The sequence below is a fragment of the Bos javanicus genome, chromosome 3, assembly GCF_032452875.1.
Source record: "Bos javanicus breed banteng chromosome 3, ARS-OSU_banteng_1.0, whole genome shotgun sequence".
Classification (NCBI taxonomy): Eukaryota; Metazoa; Chordata; class Mammalia; order Artiodactyla; family Bovidae; genus Bos; species Bos javanicus.
In genome coordinates, this window is record NC_083870.1 from 80,919,720 (window position 1) to 80,941,484 (window position 21,765).

At 41.6% G+C, this 21,765-nt stretch overlaps 1 protein-coding gene across 2 annotated transcripts in view; it reads right to left on the reverse strand.

Annotated features, from left to right (window-relative positions):
• RAVER2 (ribonucleoprotein, PTB binding 2) overlaps nt 1-17,943 on the reverse strand; it is a 137,350-nt gene extending 119,407 nt beyond the window's left edge. Inside the window, exon 1 of one of the 2 annotated variants that reach the window (XM_061411726.1) lies at nt 17,513-17,943. In XM_061411726.1, the coding sequence (XP_061267710.1) occupies nt 17,513-17,737 (225 nt within the window). In that variant the 5' untranslated portion in view covers nt 17,738-17,943. The remainder of the gene's footprint in view (nt 1-17,512) is intronic. The other variant, XM_061411725.1, reaches the window with a different exon arrangement.
• Nucleotides 17,944-21,765: the final 3,822 nt, after the last annotated feature.

Here is a 21,765-nt window from a genome sequence, read left to right on the forward strand (position 1 = left end):
TGAGCAGTTCTTGCTTACAGACATCCCCAATAGATAGATTTAGATAACCAAAGAAAATGTAGATAGATTTGTTAAATCTAATAGATTTAGATAACCAAAGAAAATTTCTTTATTTTCCCAAATAAAAGCCAGACAGAAACTACAATCTCCTCTTCTCTGACACACGTGTTTTTCTTTTCAAACATCACCTGGATGTATGACTAATTATCAAAAATTAAATTGTTTAAAAATAACCCCCATTTGTTATCTCTCAGTACTGTAGGTCAAAAGTTCTGGCAAGCTCAAATGAATTCTCAGGGTCTCTCAAGGCCAAAATCAAGGTCTTAGGCAGGCTGAGCTCTTATCTGGAAGCTCTAAGGAAGAATGCACTTCCACTCATGAAGTCAGTTAGCAGAATTCAGTTTCTTGCAGTTGTTGAACTGAAGTCCCCATTTTCTTGCTGGTTGTCAGTTGGGGACCACACTCAGCATCTAGAGACGGCTCTAAAATCCTTGTATGTGGACCCCTCCATCTTCAAACCCAGCAACAGTGCATCAAATCCTTCCTGTGCTTCAAATCATCTGACTTCTCCCTCTGCTAACAGCTGGAGAAAATTTTGCTTTCAAAGGACTAGTATAGTCAGATATGTCTCACCTGGATAATCTCCCTTTTGATAATCCCAAATCAACTGAGTAATAACCTTAATTAGATCTGCAAAAATTCTCTTCTGTCATGTATGTAACAATCACACATGTGACACCTTAGTAGGCAAAGCTCAAGAATATACGAGCATATGTATTATGTACATAGTCACGGTTTCATGGATTAGAAATCTTGGGGGGCTATTTCTAAATTCTGCCCACAACAATCACTAACAATAGATACCACTGTACCCTTGGGCCTCCCTGGTGGCTCAGTGGTAGGGAACCTGCCTGCCAATGCAGGAGAAGCATGTTCAGTCCCTGGGTCAGGGAGATCCCCTGGAGATGGAAATGGCTACCCACTCCAGTAATTTTGCCTGGGAAATCTCACGGACAGAGGAGACTGGTGGGTTACAGTCCATGGGGTCACAAAAGAGTCCGACATGACTTAACGACTAAACAACAACTGTCCCTTAAACATACTTACACAAAACATCTTATTTAATACCTCAGGTTTCAGAGCTCAAGCAAGGTGAGAAGGAGACTTGCCCAGAAGGGAAACCCAGCTCAGAGTGTCAAGAACTCAAGCAAGGTGAGAAGGCCTTCTGGCCAGTGGAACAGCCCAGTGCAGGAAGAAGGAGCTTAAATTGGATGAGGCGGGCATCTGCATGGAAGAGGAGACAGTTTCCTCACAGTGGTGATGGGAGATTACTTACTCACAGGAGAATTGTTCAAATAAGTAAATATGTTAAGGACCATGAACATCAGGTATCTCCTTGTCAGAAAAAGAAGGAACAAATATGGATTGGGAGAGAGCTAGCGAGAAATCCATTATGTTAGACTGCAATCTAATACATCAGTGTGAACTCATTACTCTCGATAAAGGTGGAAATGTATGTGTGTACATAATACATGCTGGTGCTGCTCCTAAGTTGCTTCAGTTGTGTCTGACTCTGTGCGACCCCATAGACGGCAGCCCACCAGGCTCCCCGTCCCTGGGATTCTCCAGGCAAAAACACTGGAGTGGGTTGCCATTTCCCTCTCCAATGCATGAAAGTGAAAAGTGAAAGTGAGTCGCTCAGTCGTGTCCGACTCTTCACGACCCCATGGACTGCAGCCTACCAAGCTCCTCCATCCATGGGATTTTCCAGGCAAGAGTACTGGAGTGGGTTGCCATCGCCTTCTCCGACATGATACATATGCTAGTATATTCTTGAGCTTTGCCTACTAAGAGCAATTGACAGCAGTGACATCTCAAAGGCAATGAGTACATCTAGCTCCCAGATCCTGGCTTCTTAACATCATTTCCCCTAAAAAAAACTAGGCTTTGTAATGGTCATTGAGACTGTCACCACAAAATATCACAGGCAACAGAAACTTACCTTCCTCACAATTCTGAAAGCTAGAACTCCAAGATCAAAGTTCTACTTGGTTTGGCTTCTGCTGAGATCTTCTCCCTGGCGCGTACATGGTCACCTCCTCACTATGTCCTCCCATAGCCTCTCCTTGGTGATTGCACTCATTGGGGTAGGGCTGGGGGCGAGGCACACAGCAGAAAGAGAGCTTTCTGGTGTCTTTTCTTCAATGACAATTATCCTATCAGACCAAAGCCCCACCTTTATGACTTCCTTTAAATTTATTTACTTCCACAAAGACCCCAGCTATACTGGCACTTACGGCTTCAACACATAAATTTGGGGGAACACAACCCTAATGAAATGGATGATTCAAGGGTGAAAGCAGTGGTCCCAAATCTTTTTGGCACCAGGGACCGGTTTCGTGGAAGACAATTTTTCCACAGAGCAGGCAGGGGGTGGGGATGGTTTGGGGATGATTACAGCACATTAAATTTATTGTGGTCCTATAAGCATCCAGTACCGCCACTGATCTAACAGGAGGCGGAGCTCCGGTGGTAATGGAAGCGATCCGGAGCAGCTGCAAACACAGGTAAAGCTTCCCTTGCTTGTGCACCACTCACCTCCTGCCGTGCGGCCCGGTTTCTAACAGGCCACAGAGCAGTACCAGCCCACAGCCCTGGGGTCTGAGATCCCTGGGCTAAAGCACAGAAAGTAACAAGCTACATCACCTTACCGTGTCAAAAACAAAGGAACTGCTCAGTGAACGACAGGGACACGTCAAAAGCATATCAGACCAAAAGACAAGATATAGAAGCAACCTAAGCATCCATGAAAAGATAAAAGGGTAAAAAAGATACTGTATATGTACACACGATGGAATATTAGCTTAAAATAATGATTAATAATTAGTTTAAAATAATGTTAAAAATAATGAAATTTTGCCATTTGCTACAACATACTTGGACCTGGAAGGTATTATGCTTAGTGAAAATTAGACAGAGAAAGATAAATACTATGTTATCACTTACATGTGGAATTCAAAAAATAAAACAAAGAAAGAAATGAATATAACAAAACAGAAACAGATTTACTGATATAGAGAACATCCTAGTGGTTACCAAGGGGGAGAGAGATGGGGAAAGGCTGCAAGAGACAGGGGTAGGGGAGGAAGAGGTACAAAGCAGCATGTATTAAATAAGCAAGATATAAGGATGTAATATATGACACAGGGAATATAGCTAGAATATAGCTAATATTTCATCACTTTAAATGCAGTATAATCTATAAAAATACTGAATCACTCTGTTGTACACTTGAAATTAATATAACATTGCAAATCAACTATTAAAAAAAAAAAAAAAAAGGACCCGTTCCTTAACTGTGAGAACCGAACTAGTGACTTGTTTCCAAAGAACAGTGAACAGGAAAAAAAAAAGAGAATCTTTACAAAGAAGTGATGTAGCAGACATAATTTTAAATAAGTGATCAAGGTTAACATCACCAGTAGAAGTCATGCTGATGACATGTACCCCATCAAACAACGTGATCAGAAGTGGACTTCACCTCTGTGGAATTCTTCCCCAAATTCCATAACCCTGTTCTCCCATAATAAAATGATTATACAAACCCAAGGTGAAGGGCGTTCTAAAAAATTTCTGACCAAATTATCAAGTCATGAGAAACAAAGAAAAGACTAAGAAACAGGTGTATAATGGAGACTAAGGAGATGTGATACCTGAATGTGGTACCCTGGATTGTAACCTGCAACAGGAAAAGGACATAAGTGAAAAAACAAATGAAATCCAAGCAAGTCTATAGTTCAGTTAATAATAATGTACCAATGTTACTTCCTTAGTCTTGACTAGTTTACCTTGATTACAAGATTTGACATTAGGGAAATTGGGTAGAGAATATATGGGAACTCCATGTACTACCTTTGTAACTCTTTCTGTAAATCAAAAATTATTGCAAAATAAAAAGTTTATTTAAAAAAGGAAATAGGAGCCAGCTTAAAGAAGTTCCCACTATCCAAATGTAAAACAATTAAGGCATAAAACTAAGTAATGATAGTAATGGAGCATAACTCACTGAACAACATAGGAAACCAAGAGTTTACTTTTGATATAAAGTAATAAATTAATATATTGAACACTAGAAAGGGAATACAGGCATACCTCAGAGATACTGTAGGTTTGGTTCCAGATCACTCAATAAAGTGAATATCCAAAGTGAGACACATTTCTTTTTGGCCTTCCAAAAAAAAGTGCATATGAAAGCTATGTTTACACTATACTGCCATATATTAAGTGTGCAGTAGCACTGTCTTTAAAAAGCACATAATTTAAAAATATTTAACTGGAGAAAATTCTGAAAGAGATGGGAATACCAGACCACCTGACCTGCCTCTTGAGAAACCTGCTTCCTGCAGGTCAGGAAGCAACAGTTAGAACTGGACATGGAACAACAGACTGGTTCCAAATAGGAAAAGGAGTACGTCAAGGCTGTATATTGTCACCCTGCTTATTTAACTTATATGCAGAGTACATCATGAGAACACTGGGCTGGAGGAAGCACAAGCTGGAATCAAGATTGCAGGGAGAAATATCAATAACCTCAGATATGCAGATGACACCACCCTTATGGCAGAAAGTGAAGAACTAAAGAGCCTCTTGATGAAAGTGGAAGTGGAGAGTGAAAAAGTTGGCTTAAAGCTCCACATTCAGAAAACTAAGATCATGGCATCTGGTCCCATCTCTTCATGGCAAATAGATGGGGAAACAGTGGCTGACTTCATTATTTTGGGCTCCAAAATCACTGCAGATGATGATTGCAGCCATGAAATTAAAAGATGCTTACTCCTTGGAAGGAAAGTTATGACCAACCTAGACAGCATATTAAAAGGCAGAGACATCACTTTGCCAACAAAGGTCTGTCTAGTCAAAGCTATGGTTTTTCCAGTAGTCATGTATGGATGTGAGAGTTGGACTATAAAGAAAGCTGAGTGCCAAGAATTGATGCTTTTGAACTGTGGTGTTGGAGAAGACTCTTGAGAGTCCCTTGGATTGCAAGGAGATCCAACCAGTCTATCCTAAAGCAGATCACTCCTGGGTGTTCATTGGAAGGACTCATGCTGAAGCTGAAACTCCAATACTTTGGCCTCATTAGAAAAGACCCTGATGCTGGGAAAGATTACGGGCGGGAGGAGAAGGGGACGACAGAGGATGAGATGGTTGGATGGCATCACCGACTAAATGGACATGAGTTTGGGTAGACTCCGGGAGTTGGTGATGGATAGGGAGGCCTGGAGTGCTGCGGTTCATGGGGTCGCAAAGAGTTGGACACGACTGAGCGACTGAACTGAACTTGCTAAAAAATTGCTATCATCTGAGCCTTTAGCACATCATACTCTTTTTGCAGTAGTACCAAAGATCACTGATCACAGATCATCATCACAAATGTAACAATGAAAAAGTTGGAAGTACTACAAAAATTGCCAAAATGTGTTACAGAGACACGAAGTGAGCAAATACTGTTGGGAAAATGGTGCTGAGAGACTTGCTTGATAAACTTTCAATTTGTAAAGAAAATGTAGTATCTGTGAAGTGTTAATAAAGCAAAGTACACTAAGATGAGGTATGCCAGTTTTAATTGAGTTTTAATTGAAGTATGTCATCTCAAAATCCTTATTAATTACAAACAGAATTACAAATCTGCTTGCAGAAGCCCAGCAGATACCACTTTTTAAAAAGTCAGAGGGATCAAGATAACTTTACCAACAATGGGAAAATTCTACATGTACCACCCTGTGATGTTCCTGCCAAGGCTACATAACATGAATCTAATTATGCAGAACTAATCTAATTATTGATGCTTTTGAACTGTGGTGTTGGAGAAGACTCTTGAGAGTCCCTTGGACTGCAAGGAAATCCAACCAGTCCATCCTAAAGGAGATCAGTCCTGGGTGTTCATTGGAAGGACTGATGTTGAAGCTGAAACTCCAATACTTTGGCCACCTCATGCGAAGAATTGACTCATTGGAAAAGACCCTGATGCTGGGAGGGATTGGGGGCAGGAGGAGAAGGGGACGGCAGAGGATGAGATGGCTGGATGGTATCACTGACTCGATGGACATGAGTTTGGGTAAACTCCAGGAGCTGATGATGGACAAGGAGGCCTGGTATGCTGCAGTCCACGGAGTCGCAAAGAGTCAGACACGACTGAGTGACTGAACTGGACTTTTTTAAATGTTGAGTTTTAAGCCAACTTTTTCATGGTAGTTTCACAAAGTTTCATGGTAACAATGTGTTTATGCTGGAGAAAGTCCATATTTGTAAGAAATACACAATAAAAGTCCTCAGGTTGATAGAAAGTAGGTCAGTACTCTCTCAAACAGTTCAGGAAAAATAAGTTCTTTGTACTTACAACTTCTCTGTAAGTTTGTGATTATTTCAAAATTTAAAACTTCCCAGATTCACATGTTCTTGTTTATTGCTGTTACATCTATTCTAGATCAGGATGCAAAAAACTAACAAGATATAAAGTCAGAGAGATGGAGACTAATCAGAAATCAAAAGCAAGCAGCTGAACTTGAGGGTAATAGAAGATTCAAAGTTCAGGAAATAAAGGCAAACTGAGAACTATAAGCAGATAATCTCTATAGTGGGTTAAGGAAAGATATAAAAACTGGCTAGGGCAAAGGAAGTGAGGTGGGGCTGGGTGAAAGGTGATGACAGGAAAGAGGCAAAGAATATATGTGCAAATACAGGCTCAAACAGATGCAACTCTAATGCTATTTTGGTAACAAAAGTTTAACAGAAAGCTTCAAACTCATAAGGCATATGTACAAGCATAGGAATGAAGGAAATCTAAAGATAATGATGGTAAATAAGCTCAAAATTAAGCATAAAATGCCTAGAAAACAAATTTAGGGACACACAATAAGTTAGGACTCAGAAATCTAACAAAGAAGAAATTTATCAGAGCAACAGTTACTGTGAGTAGCCTTGATATGTTTTTAGAAAAGAAACCTTTGCATCCACACATGTTAAGTGGGAAATAATACATTATAGTATCTTAGACTCTAAGAAAAATAATTCTGAACATCTACTCTGTGCCAGGCATACTATGTAAAATGTTAGTAATACTACATAAGCAGAGAACAACGAACACTGACATCAAACGTAAGTGACATAGGTGACTTTCTTAAAAAGAAAATTAAGAAGCCTGATTTATTTCCTGCCCAGAAAGAGGACCGTGCCACCTATGCATAAATGTGGCCCACAGAAGTTTCTGCTGAAAACTCTTCTCAAGAAGCAGCTTTGGACCTGTTCAAGCGGTCCATACTCAGGTGAAGTCCCAAAAACATGATCAAAACTATAACAGTGTGGGAAGGTGTTCCTCAATATAGGTATAAAATCTCCCAGAATGAGATCAGAGGTAAATTGCAAGAGATCCATAGCACCTTTAACTTACATGCAGATTTCTATGTGCCTATGAATATTAGAGGGGATTCCCTAATAGCTCAGTTGGTAAAGAATCCGCCTGCAATGCAGGAGACCCCGGTTTGATTCCTGGGTTGGGAAGATCTACAGGAGAAGGGATAGGCTACCCACTCCAGTATTCTTGGGCTTCCCTTGTGGCTCAGTTGGTAAAGAATCTGCCTGTAATGTGGGAGACCCTGGTTCAATCCCTGCGTAGGGAAAATCCCCTGGAGAAGGGAAAGGCTACCCACTCCAGTATTCTGGCCTGGAGAATTCCATGGACTGTATAAGTCCATGGTGTCGCAAAGACCCTGACATGACTGAGGGACCTGCACATGGTCATTAGAACTTTTCCGGAGAGAGGGTTTACAGCTTTCAACCTATTCACAAGCCATAAACAGTTGACTGATAGAATAATTATATGTGAATGGAGTTCACTGCCAAAAAAGCTAACGCAATCTTACAACGCAAAATGTGTTCATCTTACAAACTAATCCTGAAAGCCTGCCATGTGCCAGACACATTAACAGAAGCATAGCATTTTAGAAAAAAGAGGTGGGCAGTCTCCTTCTGTTTTAAACTTCCCTTGGAACAATGTGTCAGCTTCTAGGTTAAACACTGATGACACCAAGGTAAATATTACATAACCCCTGTCCTTTGAAACACTTAGGATACAGTGTATGTATGGGGATTACAATCATAACACAGTGCGGCTTAAAAATATAAACTTTGGAATCAAAAAGACATTAGCTTTTCTCCACTCTACCAATAAGCTGAATGACTGCACGGACTGCTTGACATTAATTTTGCACCTCTGTTTCCCTATCAATAAAATGAGAATTGAAAAATTCTGATCTTACAGCCTTGGAAAAAGGATTAAACATAATGCAAAAGCAGCACAGTGCCTAGCAACAGTTGTTTAGTTGCTAAGTCCTGTCCAACTCTTTTGCAACCCCATGGACTGTAGTCCTCCAGTTTCCTCTGTCCACGGGATTGTCCAGGCAGGAATACTGGAGTGGGTTGCCATTTCTTCTCCAGGGGACCTTACCAATCCAGGGATTGAATCCACATCTCCAGCACTGGCAGTCGAATTCTTTACCACTGCGCCACCACAGCAGGCCTCCAATAAACAAAGGTTATTATCATTATTATAGAAATTCAGAGAAAAGAGACTTTGCTCCAGCTGAGGGATGATAAGGAGATTTCAACTAGACTACCATATTCAACTCTGAGTGCCACATTTTAAGAGATCCAACAACAAAATGATAGTGGTGTGTGTTTAGAGAAAAATAAACAAGACGGTGAGGCAACTCAGACTCATGTTCTAAATGGAGTGGTTTGAAGGAAGCAAGGTTATAAGTTAAAAAAGAGAATATCATAATTTCTCCATGCTACTAGAGGAGAAAAGTTGGATCAAGAAATCAAAATTTCAGGGAAATAGATTTTATATATTTAATATAAATAAGACATTTATAACAACAAAAGCTGTCTGAAGATGGAGCAGGATATCTTACAAAGAAGTGATTTCTTTGACACTAAATGTGTTAAAAATGTGCTAGAATCCATGTGTTTAGGACCCTGCAAATTGTATTCATGCAATGCAGGAGACTCGAGTTCAATCCTTGGGTCAGGAAGATCTCTTGGAGGAGGGGCATGGCAACCCACTCCAGTATTCTTGCCAGGAGAATTCCATGGACAGAAGAGTCTGGTGGGCTACAGTTTATGGTGTTGTGAAGACAAGACTGAGCAACTAACACACTATTCAACAAAAGGGTTAGATAAAATGTCTTCTGACATCCTTTCCACTAAGGTTTCATGTTTTTTAAATTAAAATTCTGTATTATTTAGGATACTATTGGTTGTAATAAGATCCACTTGGAAAAAGAAACATTATGACAAACCTAGATAGCATATTGAAAAGCAGAGACATCACTTTGCCAACAAATTGTCAACAAAGGTCCAAATAGTCAAAGCTATGCTTTTTCCAGTAGTCATATATGGATGTGAGAGTTGGACCATAAAGAAGGCTGAACACCAAAGAAATGACGCTTTCCAACTGTGGTGCTGGAGAAGACTTTCAAGAGTCCCTTAGACAGCAAGGAGATGAAACCAGTCAATCCTAAAGGAAATCAATTGTGAATATTCTTTGGAAGGACTGATACTGAAGCCCCAATACTTTGGTCACCTGATGCGAATAGCTGACTCATTGAAAAAGACCCTGATATGCTGGGAAAGACTGAGGGCAGGAGGAGAAGGGAAGTTAGAGTCTTATATAACTAAGAAATTCAAAGGTAGGTCAAGTTTTAGACACAGTTTGACCAGGGTTCTAGCTCAGCTTCTCTACTCTTTTTCCTTCCTTTCTTTCTTTCTCTTCAGGTCAATTCTCCTTTGGATGTCTGCTTTGTCCTCATAATGTCAGCTGAATCAGAGCAATGAGTCTCTGCATTCATATTCCATGCAAAGAAAGAATTACTTACCTTAACAACCAGAGTCCTAAGCTTCTTTATTATACCAGGCTGAAATAATCACCATGGCCAAAGGACTCCCCTGTGCTGACTGGCATAGGTCCAGGTTATTGCCCATCCTTTAAACACTTACAATGGCAAAAGCGAAGAATTCCGTTCATTGGTTATGTCACTTGCACAGATGGGGACAGAGAGCAAACCCAGTCAAATCACATCTCTAAATAAGGGAGGGGTAGGTCCTCAGAGAAAGATCTGGGCGCTATTAGGGAAAACAAAAAGAAAAAAGGAGACTGAGAAGGTAGGCAACAGCATCAGGGTCTGAGCAAGAAACAGATGGCACACTCAAAACCTAAGCAGCTGGAGAGAATTTTTGAAAGAGACTATCTTTAAAAATTCACAGAAAGCCCATGGTTAGCAACAGTCAGTCCACTACAACCCCCAGGCCTAATTAGGCAAGGGGAGTGACTACAACCACCCAGGTAGCCTAGCTGAATAAAAGTGATGCTCAGTTGTGTCTGACTCCTTGTGACCCCATGGACTATACAAGTCCATGGAATTCTCCAGGCCAGAATACTGGAGTGGGTTGCCATTCGCTTCTCCAGGGGATCTTCCCAACCCAGGGACTGAACCCAGGTCTCCCGCATTGCAGGCGTATTCTTCACCAGCTGAGCCACCTCTGGTTGCATGTAGAGACCCATTGGAAAGAAACTGTGACCTTTGAAAGAGGAACCAACCAAGCCCCAGGTAATCTGGAAGATAGGGAACTGGGTGAATAAACGCCTCACTCTTTCTCTCCTCCACCCTTTGATCTCCCACTAGAGGTTTGGCCAAATGCAATCAGAAACCAGAGAATGAGAGAGCCCTGTTAGTGCAACCCACAGCAGTCAGCCTCCAAGGACACAAAGCAGGTGATAAGGGTGGAGAAAGGTCTGGAGAAACAAGTGGAAGATATTCGGTATAGCAACCAAGGACGGTCTTCTGCAGATAATCATGAGCCAAAATTGATAATACACACACACATGTTCTAAGTCGTCTGATCTTCCCACTTCTCATTCAGTAACCCTCACTGAACACTATCCCCTGTGAGTAAGGCAACTGCTTCTTAGGCAAACGAAGTAAAAACACACCCAGGATTTCTAATAAGCAATTATAGATCTTTAAATTTATAGATGATCTGGTTTTCTGTATTTATATTATAACATTCTTCCATTAGCCTGTTCTAGCTGGGCTAAGCACAAAGCTTTTTGCCCACAGATGAGACATGAGCCCTGGAGACCCTTAAGGGTTACTGGCTGTAATATAGGGACAGTAAGTGCAAATAGAAGAATCAAGAGACAAAACTCAGGGGGTTAGTAAACCTCTTAGCAGCAACAGCCTTTGATTGGAGTTGATCTCATTTAATGTTGCCCTGATCTTCTGAATCTTATTTATTTAAAGAACAGTTCCCTTAAATGCAGCCCCTTCTTGAGCATCTCACATAAGACACAGGTGCGCCTATCAATGACTGAAAACTGGAAGTCTCTGCTCCAGCACAAAGCTAACCAGATATTATTGTACTATTTAGAGTAATCTTACACTTTAGAAGCATCATAGCTTAAATAAATGTTAAAATGCTAACCAGCAAAGCTAAATACCACCTACTATATCCCTTCTATGGGAAAACACATTGCAAGTCCAAAAATACCTTATAAGCATAACTCATTCATTAATTAGGGAATGGTCTATAAATCACCTGAAACTTCTCTAGATTGCTCCTTAACACTCAGCATTGTGATGCTAACCACAAAGTACTCCTCTTCTCAAATGTGTTTTTAGAGCAAGAATAAGCATTGCTGAAACACTTTTTAAGAATTTCTGCCAAGACTAGAAGTTCACTGAGCCAGTGGTGTCCCAGAAATGTAGAAATATATTCTTTTAGCAGCTTTCAGTCCTTGTTACACTGGGACACAGGAAATACATAGAACCCCACAATATAGTCAGTTGTGATTACACTAAAAAAAGAAAACGTGATAGGTAACTTTTAAGTAGTAGAAACCACTATACTAAGAAAAGTAACTTTTGAATTAAGTAAAATGACATCCTCAGTAAGAAAAAGAATGATATCATAATGTAAAAACATCCTGCTATTGTCAGGAAAAAGTGATGAATTAACAGCCCCAGCTTAAAGCGAGGCAATAATTATTGAATATATTGTTAAAGAAAACAAATAAGGTATATTTTTAAATCCCACAGTTAAAGAACACAAAGTATGTGAGAAAACTCTATTGGTTTCTAACATTAAAAAAAAAAGTGGGAATAAATAGCATTTAAGGAGAAAATCAACCAGAGTTTCCTACATTTAGTGGTTTGTTATTCTAAAAAAGTGCTATGCTTTCAAATGGGCCTCCATGAATTAACCAACAAGCTTCTCAATTGACTACCATAATAGAGCACTTTGAAATCAAAGTTCAGTTCAGTTGCTCGGCTGTTTCTGACTCTTTGTGACCCCCTGGAATGCAGCACACCAGGTTTTCCTGTCTATCACGAACTCCTGGAGTTTGCTCAAACTCATGTCTATGGAGTCGGTGATGCCATCCAATCATCCCATCCTCTGTCGTCCCCTTCTCCTCCTGCCTTCAATCTTTCCCAGCATCAGGGTCTTTTCCAATGAGTCAGTTCTTCACATCAGGTGGCCAAAGTATTGGAGTTTCAGCTTCAGCATCAGTTCTTCCAATGAATATTCAGGACTGATTTCCTTTAGGATTGACTGATTGGATCTCCTTGCAGTCCAAGGGACTCTCAAGGGTCTTCTCCAACACCACAGTTCAAAAGCATCAATTCTCTACCGCTCAGCTTTCTTTATGGTCCAACTCTCACATCCATACATGACTACTGGAAAAACCATAGCTTTGACTAGACGGACTTTTGTTGACAAAGTGATGTCTCTGCTTTTTAATATGCTGTCTAGGTTGGTCATAGCTTTTCTTTCAAGAAGCAAATGTCTTTTAATTTCATGGCTGCAGTCACCACCTGCAGTGGTGACTTGGAGCCCAAGAAAATAAAGTCTCTCACTGTTTCCATTTTTCCCCCATCTATTTGCCATGAAATGACAGTTACTAATATCCAAAGTGAGACAACAGAGTGTTTTTTCTATTTACCAATCCTGGCTATTAGCCCAAGTACTTCACATTTTCTAATTACACAGTGTCTTTCAGATTTTAAAATAAATACAACAAAGACAAAATACACGCATACGATATGTAAGAAAGAAACCTGAGTGAACTCAAACAATATAGGAAATAAATACCACTGTTTCTCCATTTTGAAACCCTAGTAACAATGCTACTGAAACAGAATCAGGTTAATCATAAAATATACACAATTTATAGAAATACAATTTAAAAATCCACGTATTAGGGCACTACCTTAACTAATCAAAATTCTAAAGTCAGAGTTGCAAAAGACTATTCACACATATAGACACACACATATACACAATGGCTACAGTGAATAAGAACCAGTGTTCACAGCATCGTTATTATTCATTATAAATAATGATAGTAATTATTGTAAATATTAGTCATAATAAATCAATCACTACAATTACATTCCACAACACATACATTCAAAGACATAACTATAAATATCATTATCACAGTGGGATGGAGTACTCAGGGATTGAGGTAGCTTTAAAAAATTAGAGTTGAATCCAGGGCAGGACCAATAAAAAAATGAGACTAGAAGTGTAGGCAGGGGCCAAGTCACAAAAAGCTAGAGCCTTACATTTCTATCCTAGTACGTCATGCTTCTCAAGTGATGTCTGAGTACTCCATGGTAATACCAGAGTGTGGAAAATCACAGGATAAAGACAGTGGATCTTCCTTCAGTGTCAAGTTTATGAAAAAAAGATCTGGAGGGAAGTTAACTGAATTTAAGTCATTGTTTTTATATTAAATCCAACTTTACTAGAACATAAAATCAATGTGAATTTTTCAGACAGGACATGAAGCTTCAAAGGAATTTCACTCTTGCAGTAGGCTAATTCAGGTTCACTGTTCCTTACAATCTGAAGAAGAGAGACAAATAAGGGAGAATTGAAGGAAAGTTTGAGAATCAGTGTTGGGAATGGGAATGGGGAGCCAAAGATTTGTTGTTGTTTTAATAGGAGAGTGACATGGTCAGATTTGTGCTTTGGGTCGCTCTCTCAGGGAAGTGGAACAGGATGGGCTAAAATATAGAAGATAGCACAGTAATGAGCGTAGGCAACAAACAGAAAAGTTGTAAATTTGTGCAAGAAATGAAACGGATATGAACCAGAGTTGAAGCTATGAGAACACAGAGGGCTGGGAGGACTCCAGAAAGCATATGATGGTCACCAGGCAGCACCTGACTGATGGTGGTAACTATTCTTTTGAGAACTCATTAGTTCTCAAGGTGTTCCTTTTTTTAGAGCAAGTATTTCTACTACTGTAAGGTATTTGATATTTGTACCTTTAAAAGCTTGAACTTAAAAATAACACTGTATGTCTTCTAATCATAGGAAGAGTATAGCTGTGGGATGGTATTGTAAATCTCTTATACCAAAAATTAAACAAAACATGAGTAAGATTTAAGAAACTATGTTTAATTAAGAAAATGTCCACGTTTTCAAAATGTTAAGAAGAAATCATTGGGCTCCTACTGATCAATCACCAACACAGAGTTTCTAGAAACATGACTATACAGTTTGAGAACTCGAGTTAGGAATGACTTTGATCCTTAATGTGATATTACCAAATAAATGAATGAATCAACATAGCTTCTCCTAGAAAAGAACAAGAATTTGGGTATTTAAAATATCTCATTACTTAGAAACTGGACAAAAAGTAGTCTTTTAACTTTTTTTAACCATGTTAGTCACTTTATAAGGAATAAATAGGAGTTTATCTAGGTGATACTGGCTAAACAATACAAAATAAAATTAAACTTAATCCTTCACTAGTAAAGTTGACAGTAAAATGCAGCCACTAGGTAAAATCAGAATTAGAATGGTTATGGGAAATAAAACATAAAATATTTACAGAACATATTCATGGAAATAGTCCAACTTGAGAAGTAGATCAAGTAAATGTTAATTTTATTGGACTAGTAAAAATAGCAATTCTTCACTTTAAATATTCTGAAGAAAAGTGTCTTTTAATTGCTTTTAAAAATTAGCATATTTGGCCTACTCTACTTATTTATGTAACACAGACCATTGATAGTTATGACTGTGATCAGAAAACCTAGGAACAGTACAAGTACTGAAGACAATAGAAAAAAGAAAAAAACACTACTCGAGCAAATGTTATCTGTAATCTAACACTGACCTGTTTAAATTTTAAACTGCACTATCAGAAATACTTAAAATATTTCATTATAGAAATGATCATACAAAAAATAAAGACTAGGACAAGTCTGGAAACCAGTATTCCAGGTGCTAATAACGGTTTGTTTTGTTGCTTACAGATGAAACTCTTCAGTTCTCAAAAAACCTGGCATAAAAATTTAACTTAACATAAAAATTTAAGATACTTTACTTGTCAGTAAAAGATTCATCTACATATACAGATCTTATACCAGTTTCATTTGATAATTTATGCTAACTACCTTATCGTTGTTGTTGGGTCACTAAGTCAAGCCCAGTTCTTTGCGATTCCATGAACTGCAGCACGCCAGGGTTCCCTGTCCCTCACTTTCTCCCAGAGTTTGCTCAAATTCCATCTATCTTACAGAAAATCCTAAAATTGAGATTATACATAAATTCATAACAGAGGGAGACTATCTCAAAAATATAAATCAGTGTAATTTTCATAAAACCTCTCTCCATCACTAACAAGTAATTAACTATTCCTTTTATTGGACTCTTTGATATATTTTTTCCAAGTCTCTTAAGACAGGAGATGAGAAAGATACCAACAACAAAGAAAAAATAGAAATGTCTAAAATTTATGGTTCAAATATTTTTAGAATTAATGCAAAGAAATGTGATAGCAAAAATAGCTGACATTCTACAAAGGAAATCAAGACACTCCTCTCTCTTCTAGATTACCTACACATAAAACTATTACTTCAATTTTTTTTTTTTTTAATGCCATCTGCCTTTTCCAAGCCTCCCTCTTTCTGAGCTCACTTGCTGTCCTCTCTTTGCGTGGGCAAGGGAAAGTTGCTTCAATGAAATCAGTCCATTGCAGTTGTCCTTACAGTATTACAAAACATTACCCGCTTGAGGGGAAGTGGACAATAATGGAAGGAGTTGAAAGAGGGATGAGATGTACAAATACTGACAGAGACTTTTTTACATTGCTTTTTTGAAACAAAATGCCCCTTCATGCATATGGGTTACAAGGTTACATGCTCACATTTATTGTGAATGGCTATGTAAGATCTAATTACAAAGCAGCGAGGCACTGGTCTCATTATTTAACGGATCTAATGGAAGAACCGCTGCAATTATCAATAGGCAGCACTCTCCTCCCGCCCCCCCCCTCGCCCCACCACACACACGGAATACCATGCATCCCAGTATAGGAGGGAGCTACACTAATTGCCTCAAATCTGCAACCACCAGGACAGCCCACCCTCCCCAACCCCACAAAATATAGAAATTCTAGCTAAATGTTAAATATACGTGAACATCTAGACAATTAAGAAACCCTGAACAGTCAAAAGAAATTCGGGGTTTTTTTGGTTTAAAAAAAAATGCAGGCACACATGAAAAGATAGTATTTCACGTTAACGGTGTTATCTTTAAATATCAAACATACCGGTGATTTCTATCCCACTCCCACCCTGCGTTGCGCTTCTTTGTGTTTTCCAGTTTTCTTACAATGAGCAAACGAGCATGTTAATTTGGCAATCCAGGAGGCGGGGGCGGGGTGGGGGGTGGTGATGGTAAAGTCAATTAGATGTAGAACTTAAAGCAACAGTTAATTTGGTTCAAAGACACAGAGAAACCTATCTCGAAGCCTTCTCGGAGTCAGTAAGACGGCAGCAAGGCTCCCCAGAGCGCTACGATAACCTCTATAACCAGGGTCTTAGCAGACTGAGGGTACAGAGTTGTTTCATACAAACTCGGGCAAGTGCTCCCAACAGCAGCAAAACTCACTCCTCGCTCTCCCGTGACCCCGCCCCCATGGCACACCCAGGTCCCGAGGACTCTGCGGGACCCTGCGCCCGTTCAACTTGCTCCCAAAGCCTTGGTTTCCGCCCCCTCCCAACCCAAACTGTGCTCCGCAGCCCACCGCCACTCTCCTTCATCTACTCCCCCAAACCCTTCCCGAGACACACGATCCTGGAACCCGCCGGACTTAAGAGACAGCGCTCCGGGTTCCCGTGACCTTGGACAAGCCCCTTCGCCTCTCCGAGCCTCAGTTTCTTAACGTGCCTCCCTAGAGGGGCGACCGCGGGCTCAGGAACCGGGGGGGCTCTGCAAAAGCCACGGACGGTGCTCGTAACTCTGCACGACCCCTCCTCCCCCGGACCGCTCGCAGACGCTGGGCACCAGCCTGGACACCTAAGGGGCAGCTCTGTTCTGCAGCTGCTGCGCCGGAGCCCCCGGGGACGCGTCGCCTCGCAGCCCGTCCCCGTACCTGGCAGCTGCTGTCCTGGGGCAGGTTCTTCACCAGGATTTTTCTGCGGTTGCTAAGCTCCCGGCGCATCCGCTGCAGCCGCGCGGCGACCTCCTCCGGGTGCAGCGCCGCGGGTACGGGGCCCCGGGCGTCGCCGCGCGCCTCGGAGAAGGGGCTCGGCCCGCGCGGTCCCGACCCCGGCGCCGCCGCGCCCCCTTCGCCGCCGCCGTCTCCCGTCGCCGCCATCTTCCCGGGCGCCCCGCGGCTGCGGGCTCCTCGGAGGCTCGAGGGGAAGGGAGAGAGCGAGCGGGAGGAGGCCGCAGAGCGGGCCCAGCCGCGGGGAGGGAGGGAGAAGGGGGACGGAGGCGGCGCCGCCGCCAGCAACCGGCGGGCGGGAAGAGGAAACCTGAGCGCCGAGGAGGAGCCCAGAACCACCTCGCGGGGACCTCCCCTCGGGCCGCGGGCCCCGGAGCACTGGAGCGCCCGCCCCTCCCGCCCGCCCGCGAGGGCCTCGGCGCCGCCCCGCGGACACCTGTGCTGGCGCGGGCTGGCGCGCTCCCCTCCTCGTAAAGCCCTAGGGAACTCCCAGGTTTGGACACTAGGTATGCGGCCCTTTGGCACCGGCTTCCCCGGGGACACTCGAGCCCCAAACGCCTGTCCCCGCGCGGCCTTCCCACGTGACACCGTAACTGTCCCCGAGCTCCCCTCCAAACTCCCGCGCTGGGATAGCTCCGGGGCTCACGACGCGCCTTCAGCCCCTGCAAACCCGGGGAGGCCCCTCCTCACCCCGGACGGTGACCCTTCCGCCGTGCTCAACGTGTACACATTTGGCAAAGAAATTAAGAATTCTCAGTGAAAAATAAAATGTGAGGTTTTCTAGGGAGTACAAAGAAAGATGTTCCGGAGGCAATTTTTTATATTTGGAAAAACCTGATCGCAAAGTATTTTCCTGGCTGTACCTATGAGAAAGCGTGTGCCCAAGCTTGACCCGTCCCTCCGTTTCTTTTGTACATTTCCTAAAACGTAAAACCTGGATGGTGGCATATGCAGTGCATAAAGGGGTGCCGAAACAAGGACAAATGGAGACGATCTATGGCAGAGGGCTGGAGAAAACGCTACTTGGAACATTATTTTAATTGAAACTTGGAGGGAGAGTAACATTTTAGAACTAAGTCAAAGTGATGTTATCACATCAAACAACTGGGGAGCCTTTGACTGGCACCAGCCCAAATAACTGTGAGCAAAGAGAAACGTGCATCTTAAGTTCATGGCATACAAATACACTCTCAAACAACACCAAAGCCTGTTTAATAACATTAATGTTATTGCGTTGGGGTGAAATATTTTCAGTAAATGTCACCAAAAAGTGAAAACAAAAAAGGTTTTTAAAAAATATTCTATGTGTTCAGTACTTGTGTCCCCACAAACGTCTAAGTACAAATGTTTCATTTCCACTTCACAATAATTCAATTAGGTAAGTTTTATTTTCCTCACTTTACACGTGAAGCAACAGGCAGGTTGCTTAATTCTAAAGCCCAACGCTCTTAGTAACATAAAAAGACTCACCTGTCATATCTCCATCACAAAATTGCTAACATTCCTGCCAACAAATACTTGTATCATTAAAATGATTCTGCACTACACTCATGTTCTTAGTAGCACTATTGTCAATAGCCAAAGGGTAGAAGCCACCTAAAAGGTCTACTAATGAATACATTATAGCATATGTGCACTGCTGCTGCTGCTGCTGCTGCTAAGTCGCTTCCATCGTGTCCGACTCTGTGCGACCCCACAGATGGCAGCCCACCAGGCTCCCCCATCCCTGGGATTCTCCAGGCAAGAATACTGGAGCAGGTTGTCATTTCCTTCTCCAGCATATGTGCACAATGGAATATTACTCAGCTGTATTTAAAAAACCAAGTACTGCTACAAGGTGGGTAAACATCAAAAACATTGTGCTTAATGAAAGAAACCAGACAAGAAGGGTCACGTTACATAATTACATTTATATGAAGTATTCTGATAAGTAGATCCATAGAGACAGAACTGGAGCTGGTAGTTACCAGGGGTTGAGGGAACAGGGAATGGGAAGCAACTGCATAATGGATATAGGTTTCCTTTTGGGGTGATGAAAATGTTTTGGATTTGGACAGAGGCAGCAGTTGTCCAATATTGTGAAAGTACTAAGTAAACACTGAATCAGTTCAGTTCAGTCGCTCAGTCGTGTCCAACTCTTTGCGACCCCATGAATCGCAGCACGCCAGGCCTCCCTGTCCATCACCATCTCCCAGAGTTCACTCAGACTCACGTCCATCAAGTCAGTATTGCCATCCAGCCATCTCATCCTCTGTCGTCCCCTTCTCCTCCTGCCCCCAATCCCTCCTAGCATCAGAGTCTTTTCCAATGAGTCAACTCTTGCATGACGTGGCCAAAGTACTGGAGTTTCAGCTTTGGCATCATTCCTTCCAAAGGAATCCCAGGGCTGATCTCCTTCAGAATGGACTGGTTGGATCTCCTTGCAGTCCAAGGGACTCTCAAGAGTCTTCTCCAACACCACAGTTCAAAAGCATCAATTCTTCGGCACTCAGCCTTCTTCACAGTCCAACTCTCACATCCATACATGACCACAGGAAAAACCATAGCCTTGACTAGATGAACCTTTGTTGGCAAAGTAACGTCTCTGCTTTTGAATATGCTATCTAGGTTGGTCATAACTTTCCTTCCAAGGAGTAAGCGTCTTTTAATTTCATGGCTGCAGTCACCATCTGCAGTGATTTTGGAGCCCAGAAAAATAAAGTCTGACACTATTTCCACTGTTTCCCCATCTATTTCCCATGAAGTGACGGGACCAGATGCCATGATCTTAGTTTTCTGAATGTTGAGCTTTAAGTCAACTTTTTCACTCTCCTCTTTCACTTTCATCAAGAGGCTTTTTAGTTCCTCTTCACTTTCTGCCATAAGGGTGGTGTCATCTGCATATCTGAGGTTATTGATATTTCACCCTGCAATCTTGATTCCAGCTTGTGCTTCTTCCAGTCCAGCGTTTCTCATGATGTACTCTGCATATAAGTTAAATAAGCAGGGTGACAATATACAGCCTTGACGGACTCCTTTTCCTATTTGGAACCAGTCTGTTGTTCCATGTCCAGTTCTAACTGTTGCTTCCTCACCTGCATACAGATTTCCCAAGAGGCAGGTCAGGTGGTCTGGTATTCCCATCTCTTTCAGAATTTTCCACAGTGTATTGTGATCTACACAGTCAAAGGCTTTGGCATAGTCAATAAAGCAGAACTAGATGTTTTTCTGGAACTCTCTTGCTTTTTCCATGATCCAGCAGATGTTGGCCATTTGATCTCTGGTTCCTCTGCCTTTTCTAAAACCAGCTTGAACATCAGGAAGTTCATGGTTCATGTATTGCTGAAGCCTGGCTTGGAGAATTTTGAGCATTACTTTACTAGCATGTCAGATGAGTGCAATTGTGCGGTAGTTTGAGCATTCTTTGGCATTGCCCTTCTTTGGGATCAGAATGAAAACTGACCTTTTCCAGTCCTGTGGCCACTGCTGAGTTTTCCAAATTCGCTGGCATATTGAGTGCAGCACTTTCACAGCATCATCTTTCAGGATTTGAAATAGCTCAACTGGAATTCCATCACCTTCACTAGCTTTGTTCATAGTGATGCTTTCTAAGGCCCACTTGACTTCACATTCCAGGATGTCTGGCTCTAGGTCAGTAATCACACCATCATGATTATCTGGGTCGTGAAGATCTTTTTTGTACAGTTCTTCTGTGTATTCTTGCCACCTCTTCTTAATATCTTCTGCTTCTGTTAGGTCCATACCATTTCTGGCCTTTATCGAGCTCATCTTTGCAAGAAATATTCCCTTGGTATCTCTAATTTTCTTGAAGAGATCTCTAGTCTTTCCCATTCTGTTGTTTTCCTCTATTTCTTTGCATTGATCGCTGAGGAAGGCTTTCTTATATCTTCGTGCTATTCTTTTGGAACTCTGCATTCAAATGCTTATATCTTTCCTTTTCTCCTTTGCTTTTCTCTTCTCTACTTTTCACAGCTATTTGTAAGCCTTCCCCAGACAGCCATTTTACTTTTTTGCATTTCTTTTCCATGGGGATGGTCTTGATCCCTGTCTCCTGTACAATGTCACGAACCTCATTCCATAGTTCATCAGGCACTCTATCTATCAGATCTAGGCCCTTAAATCTATTTTTCACTTCCACAGTATAATCATCAGGGATTTGATTTAGGTCATACCTGAAT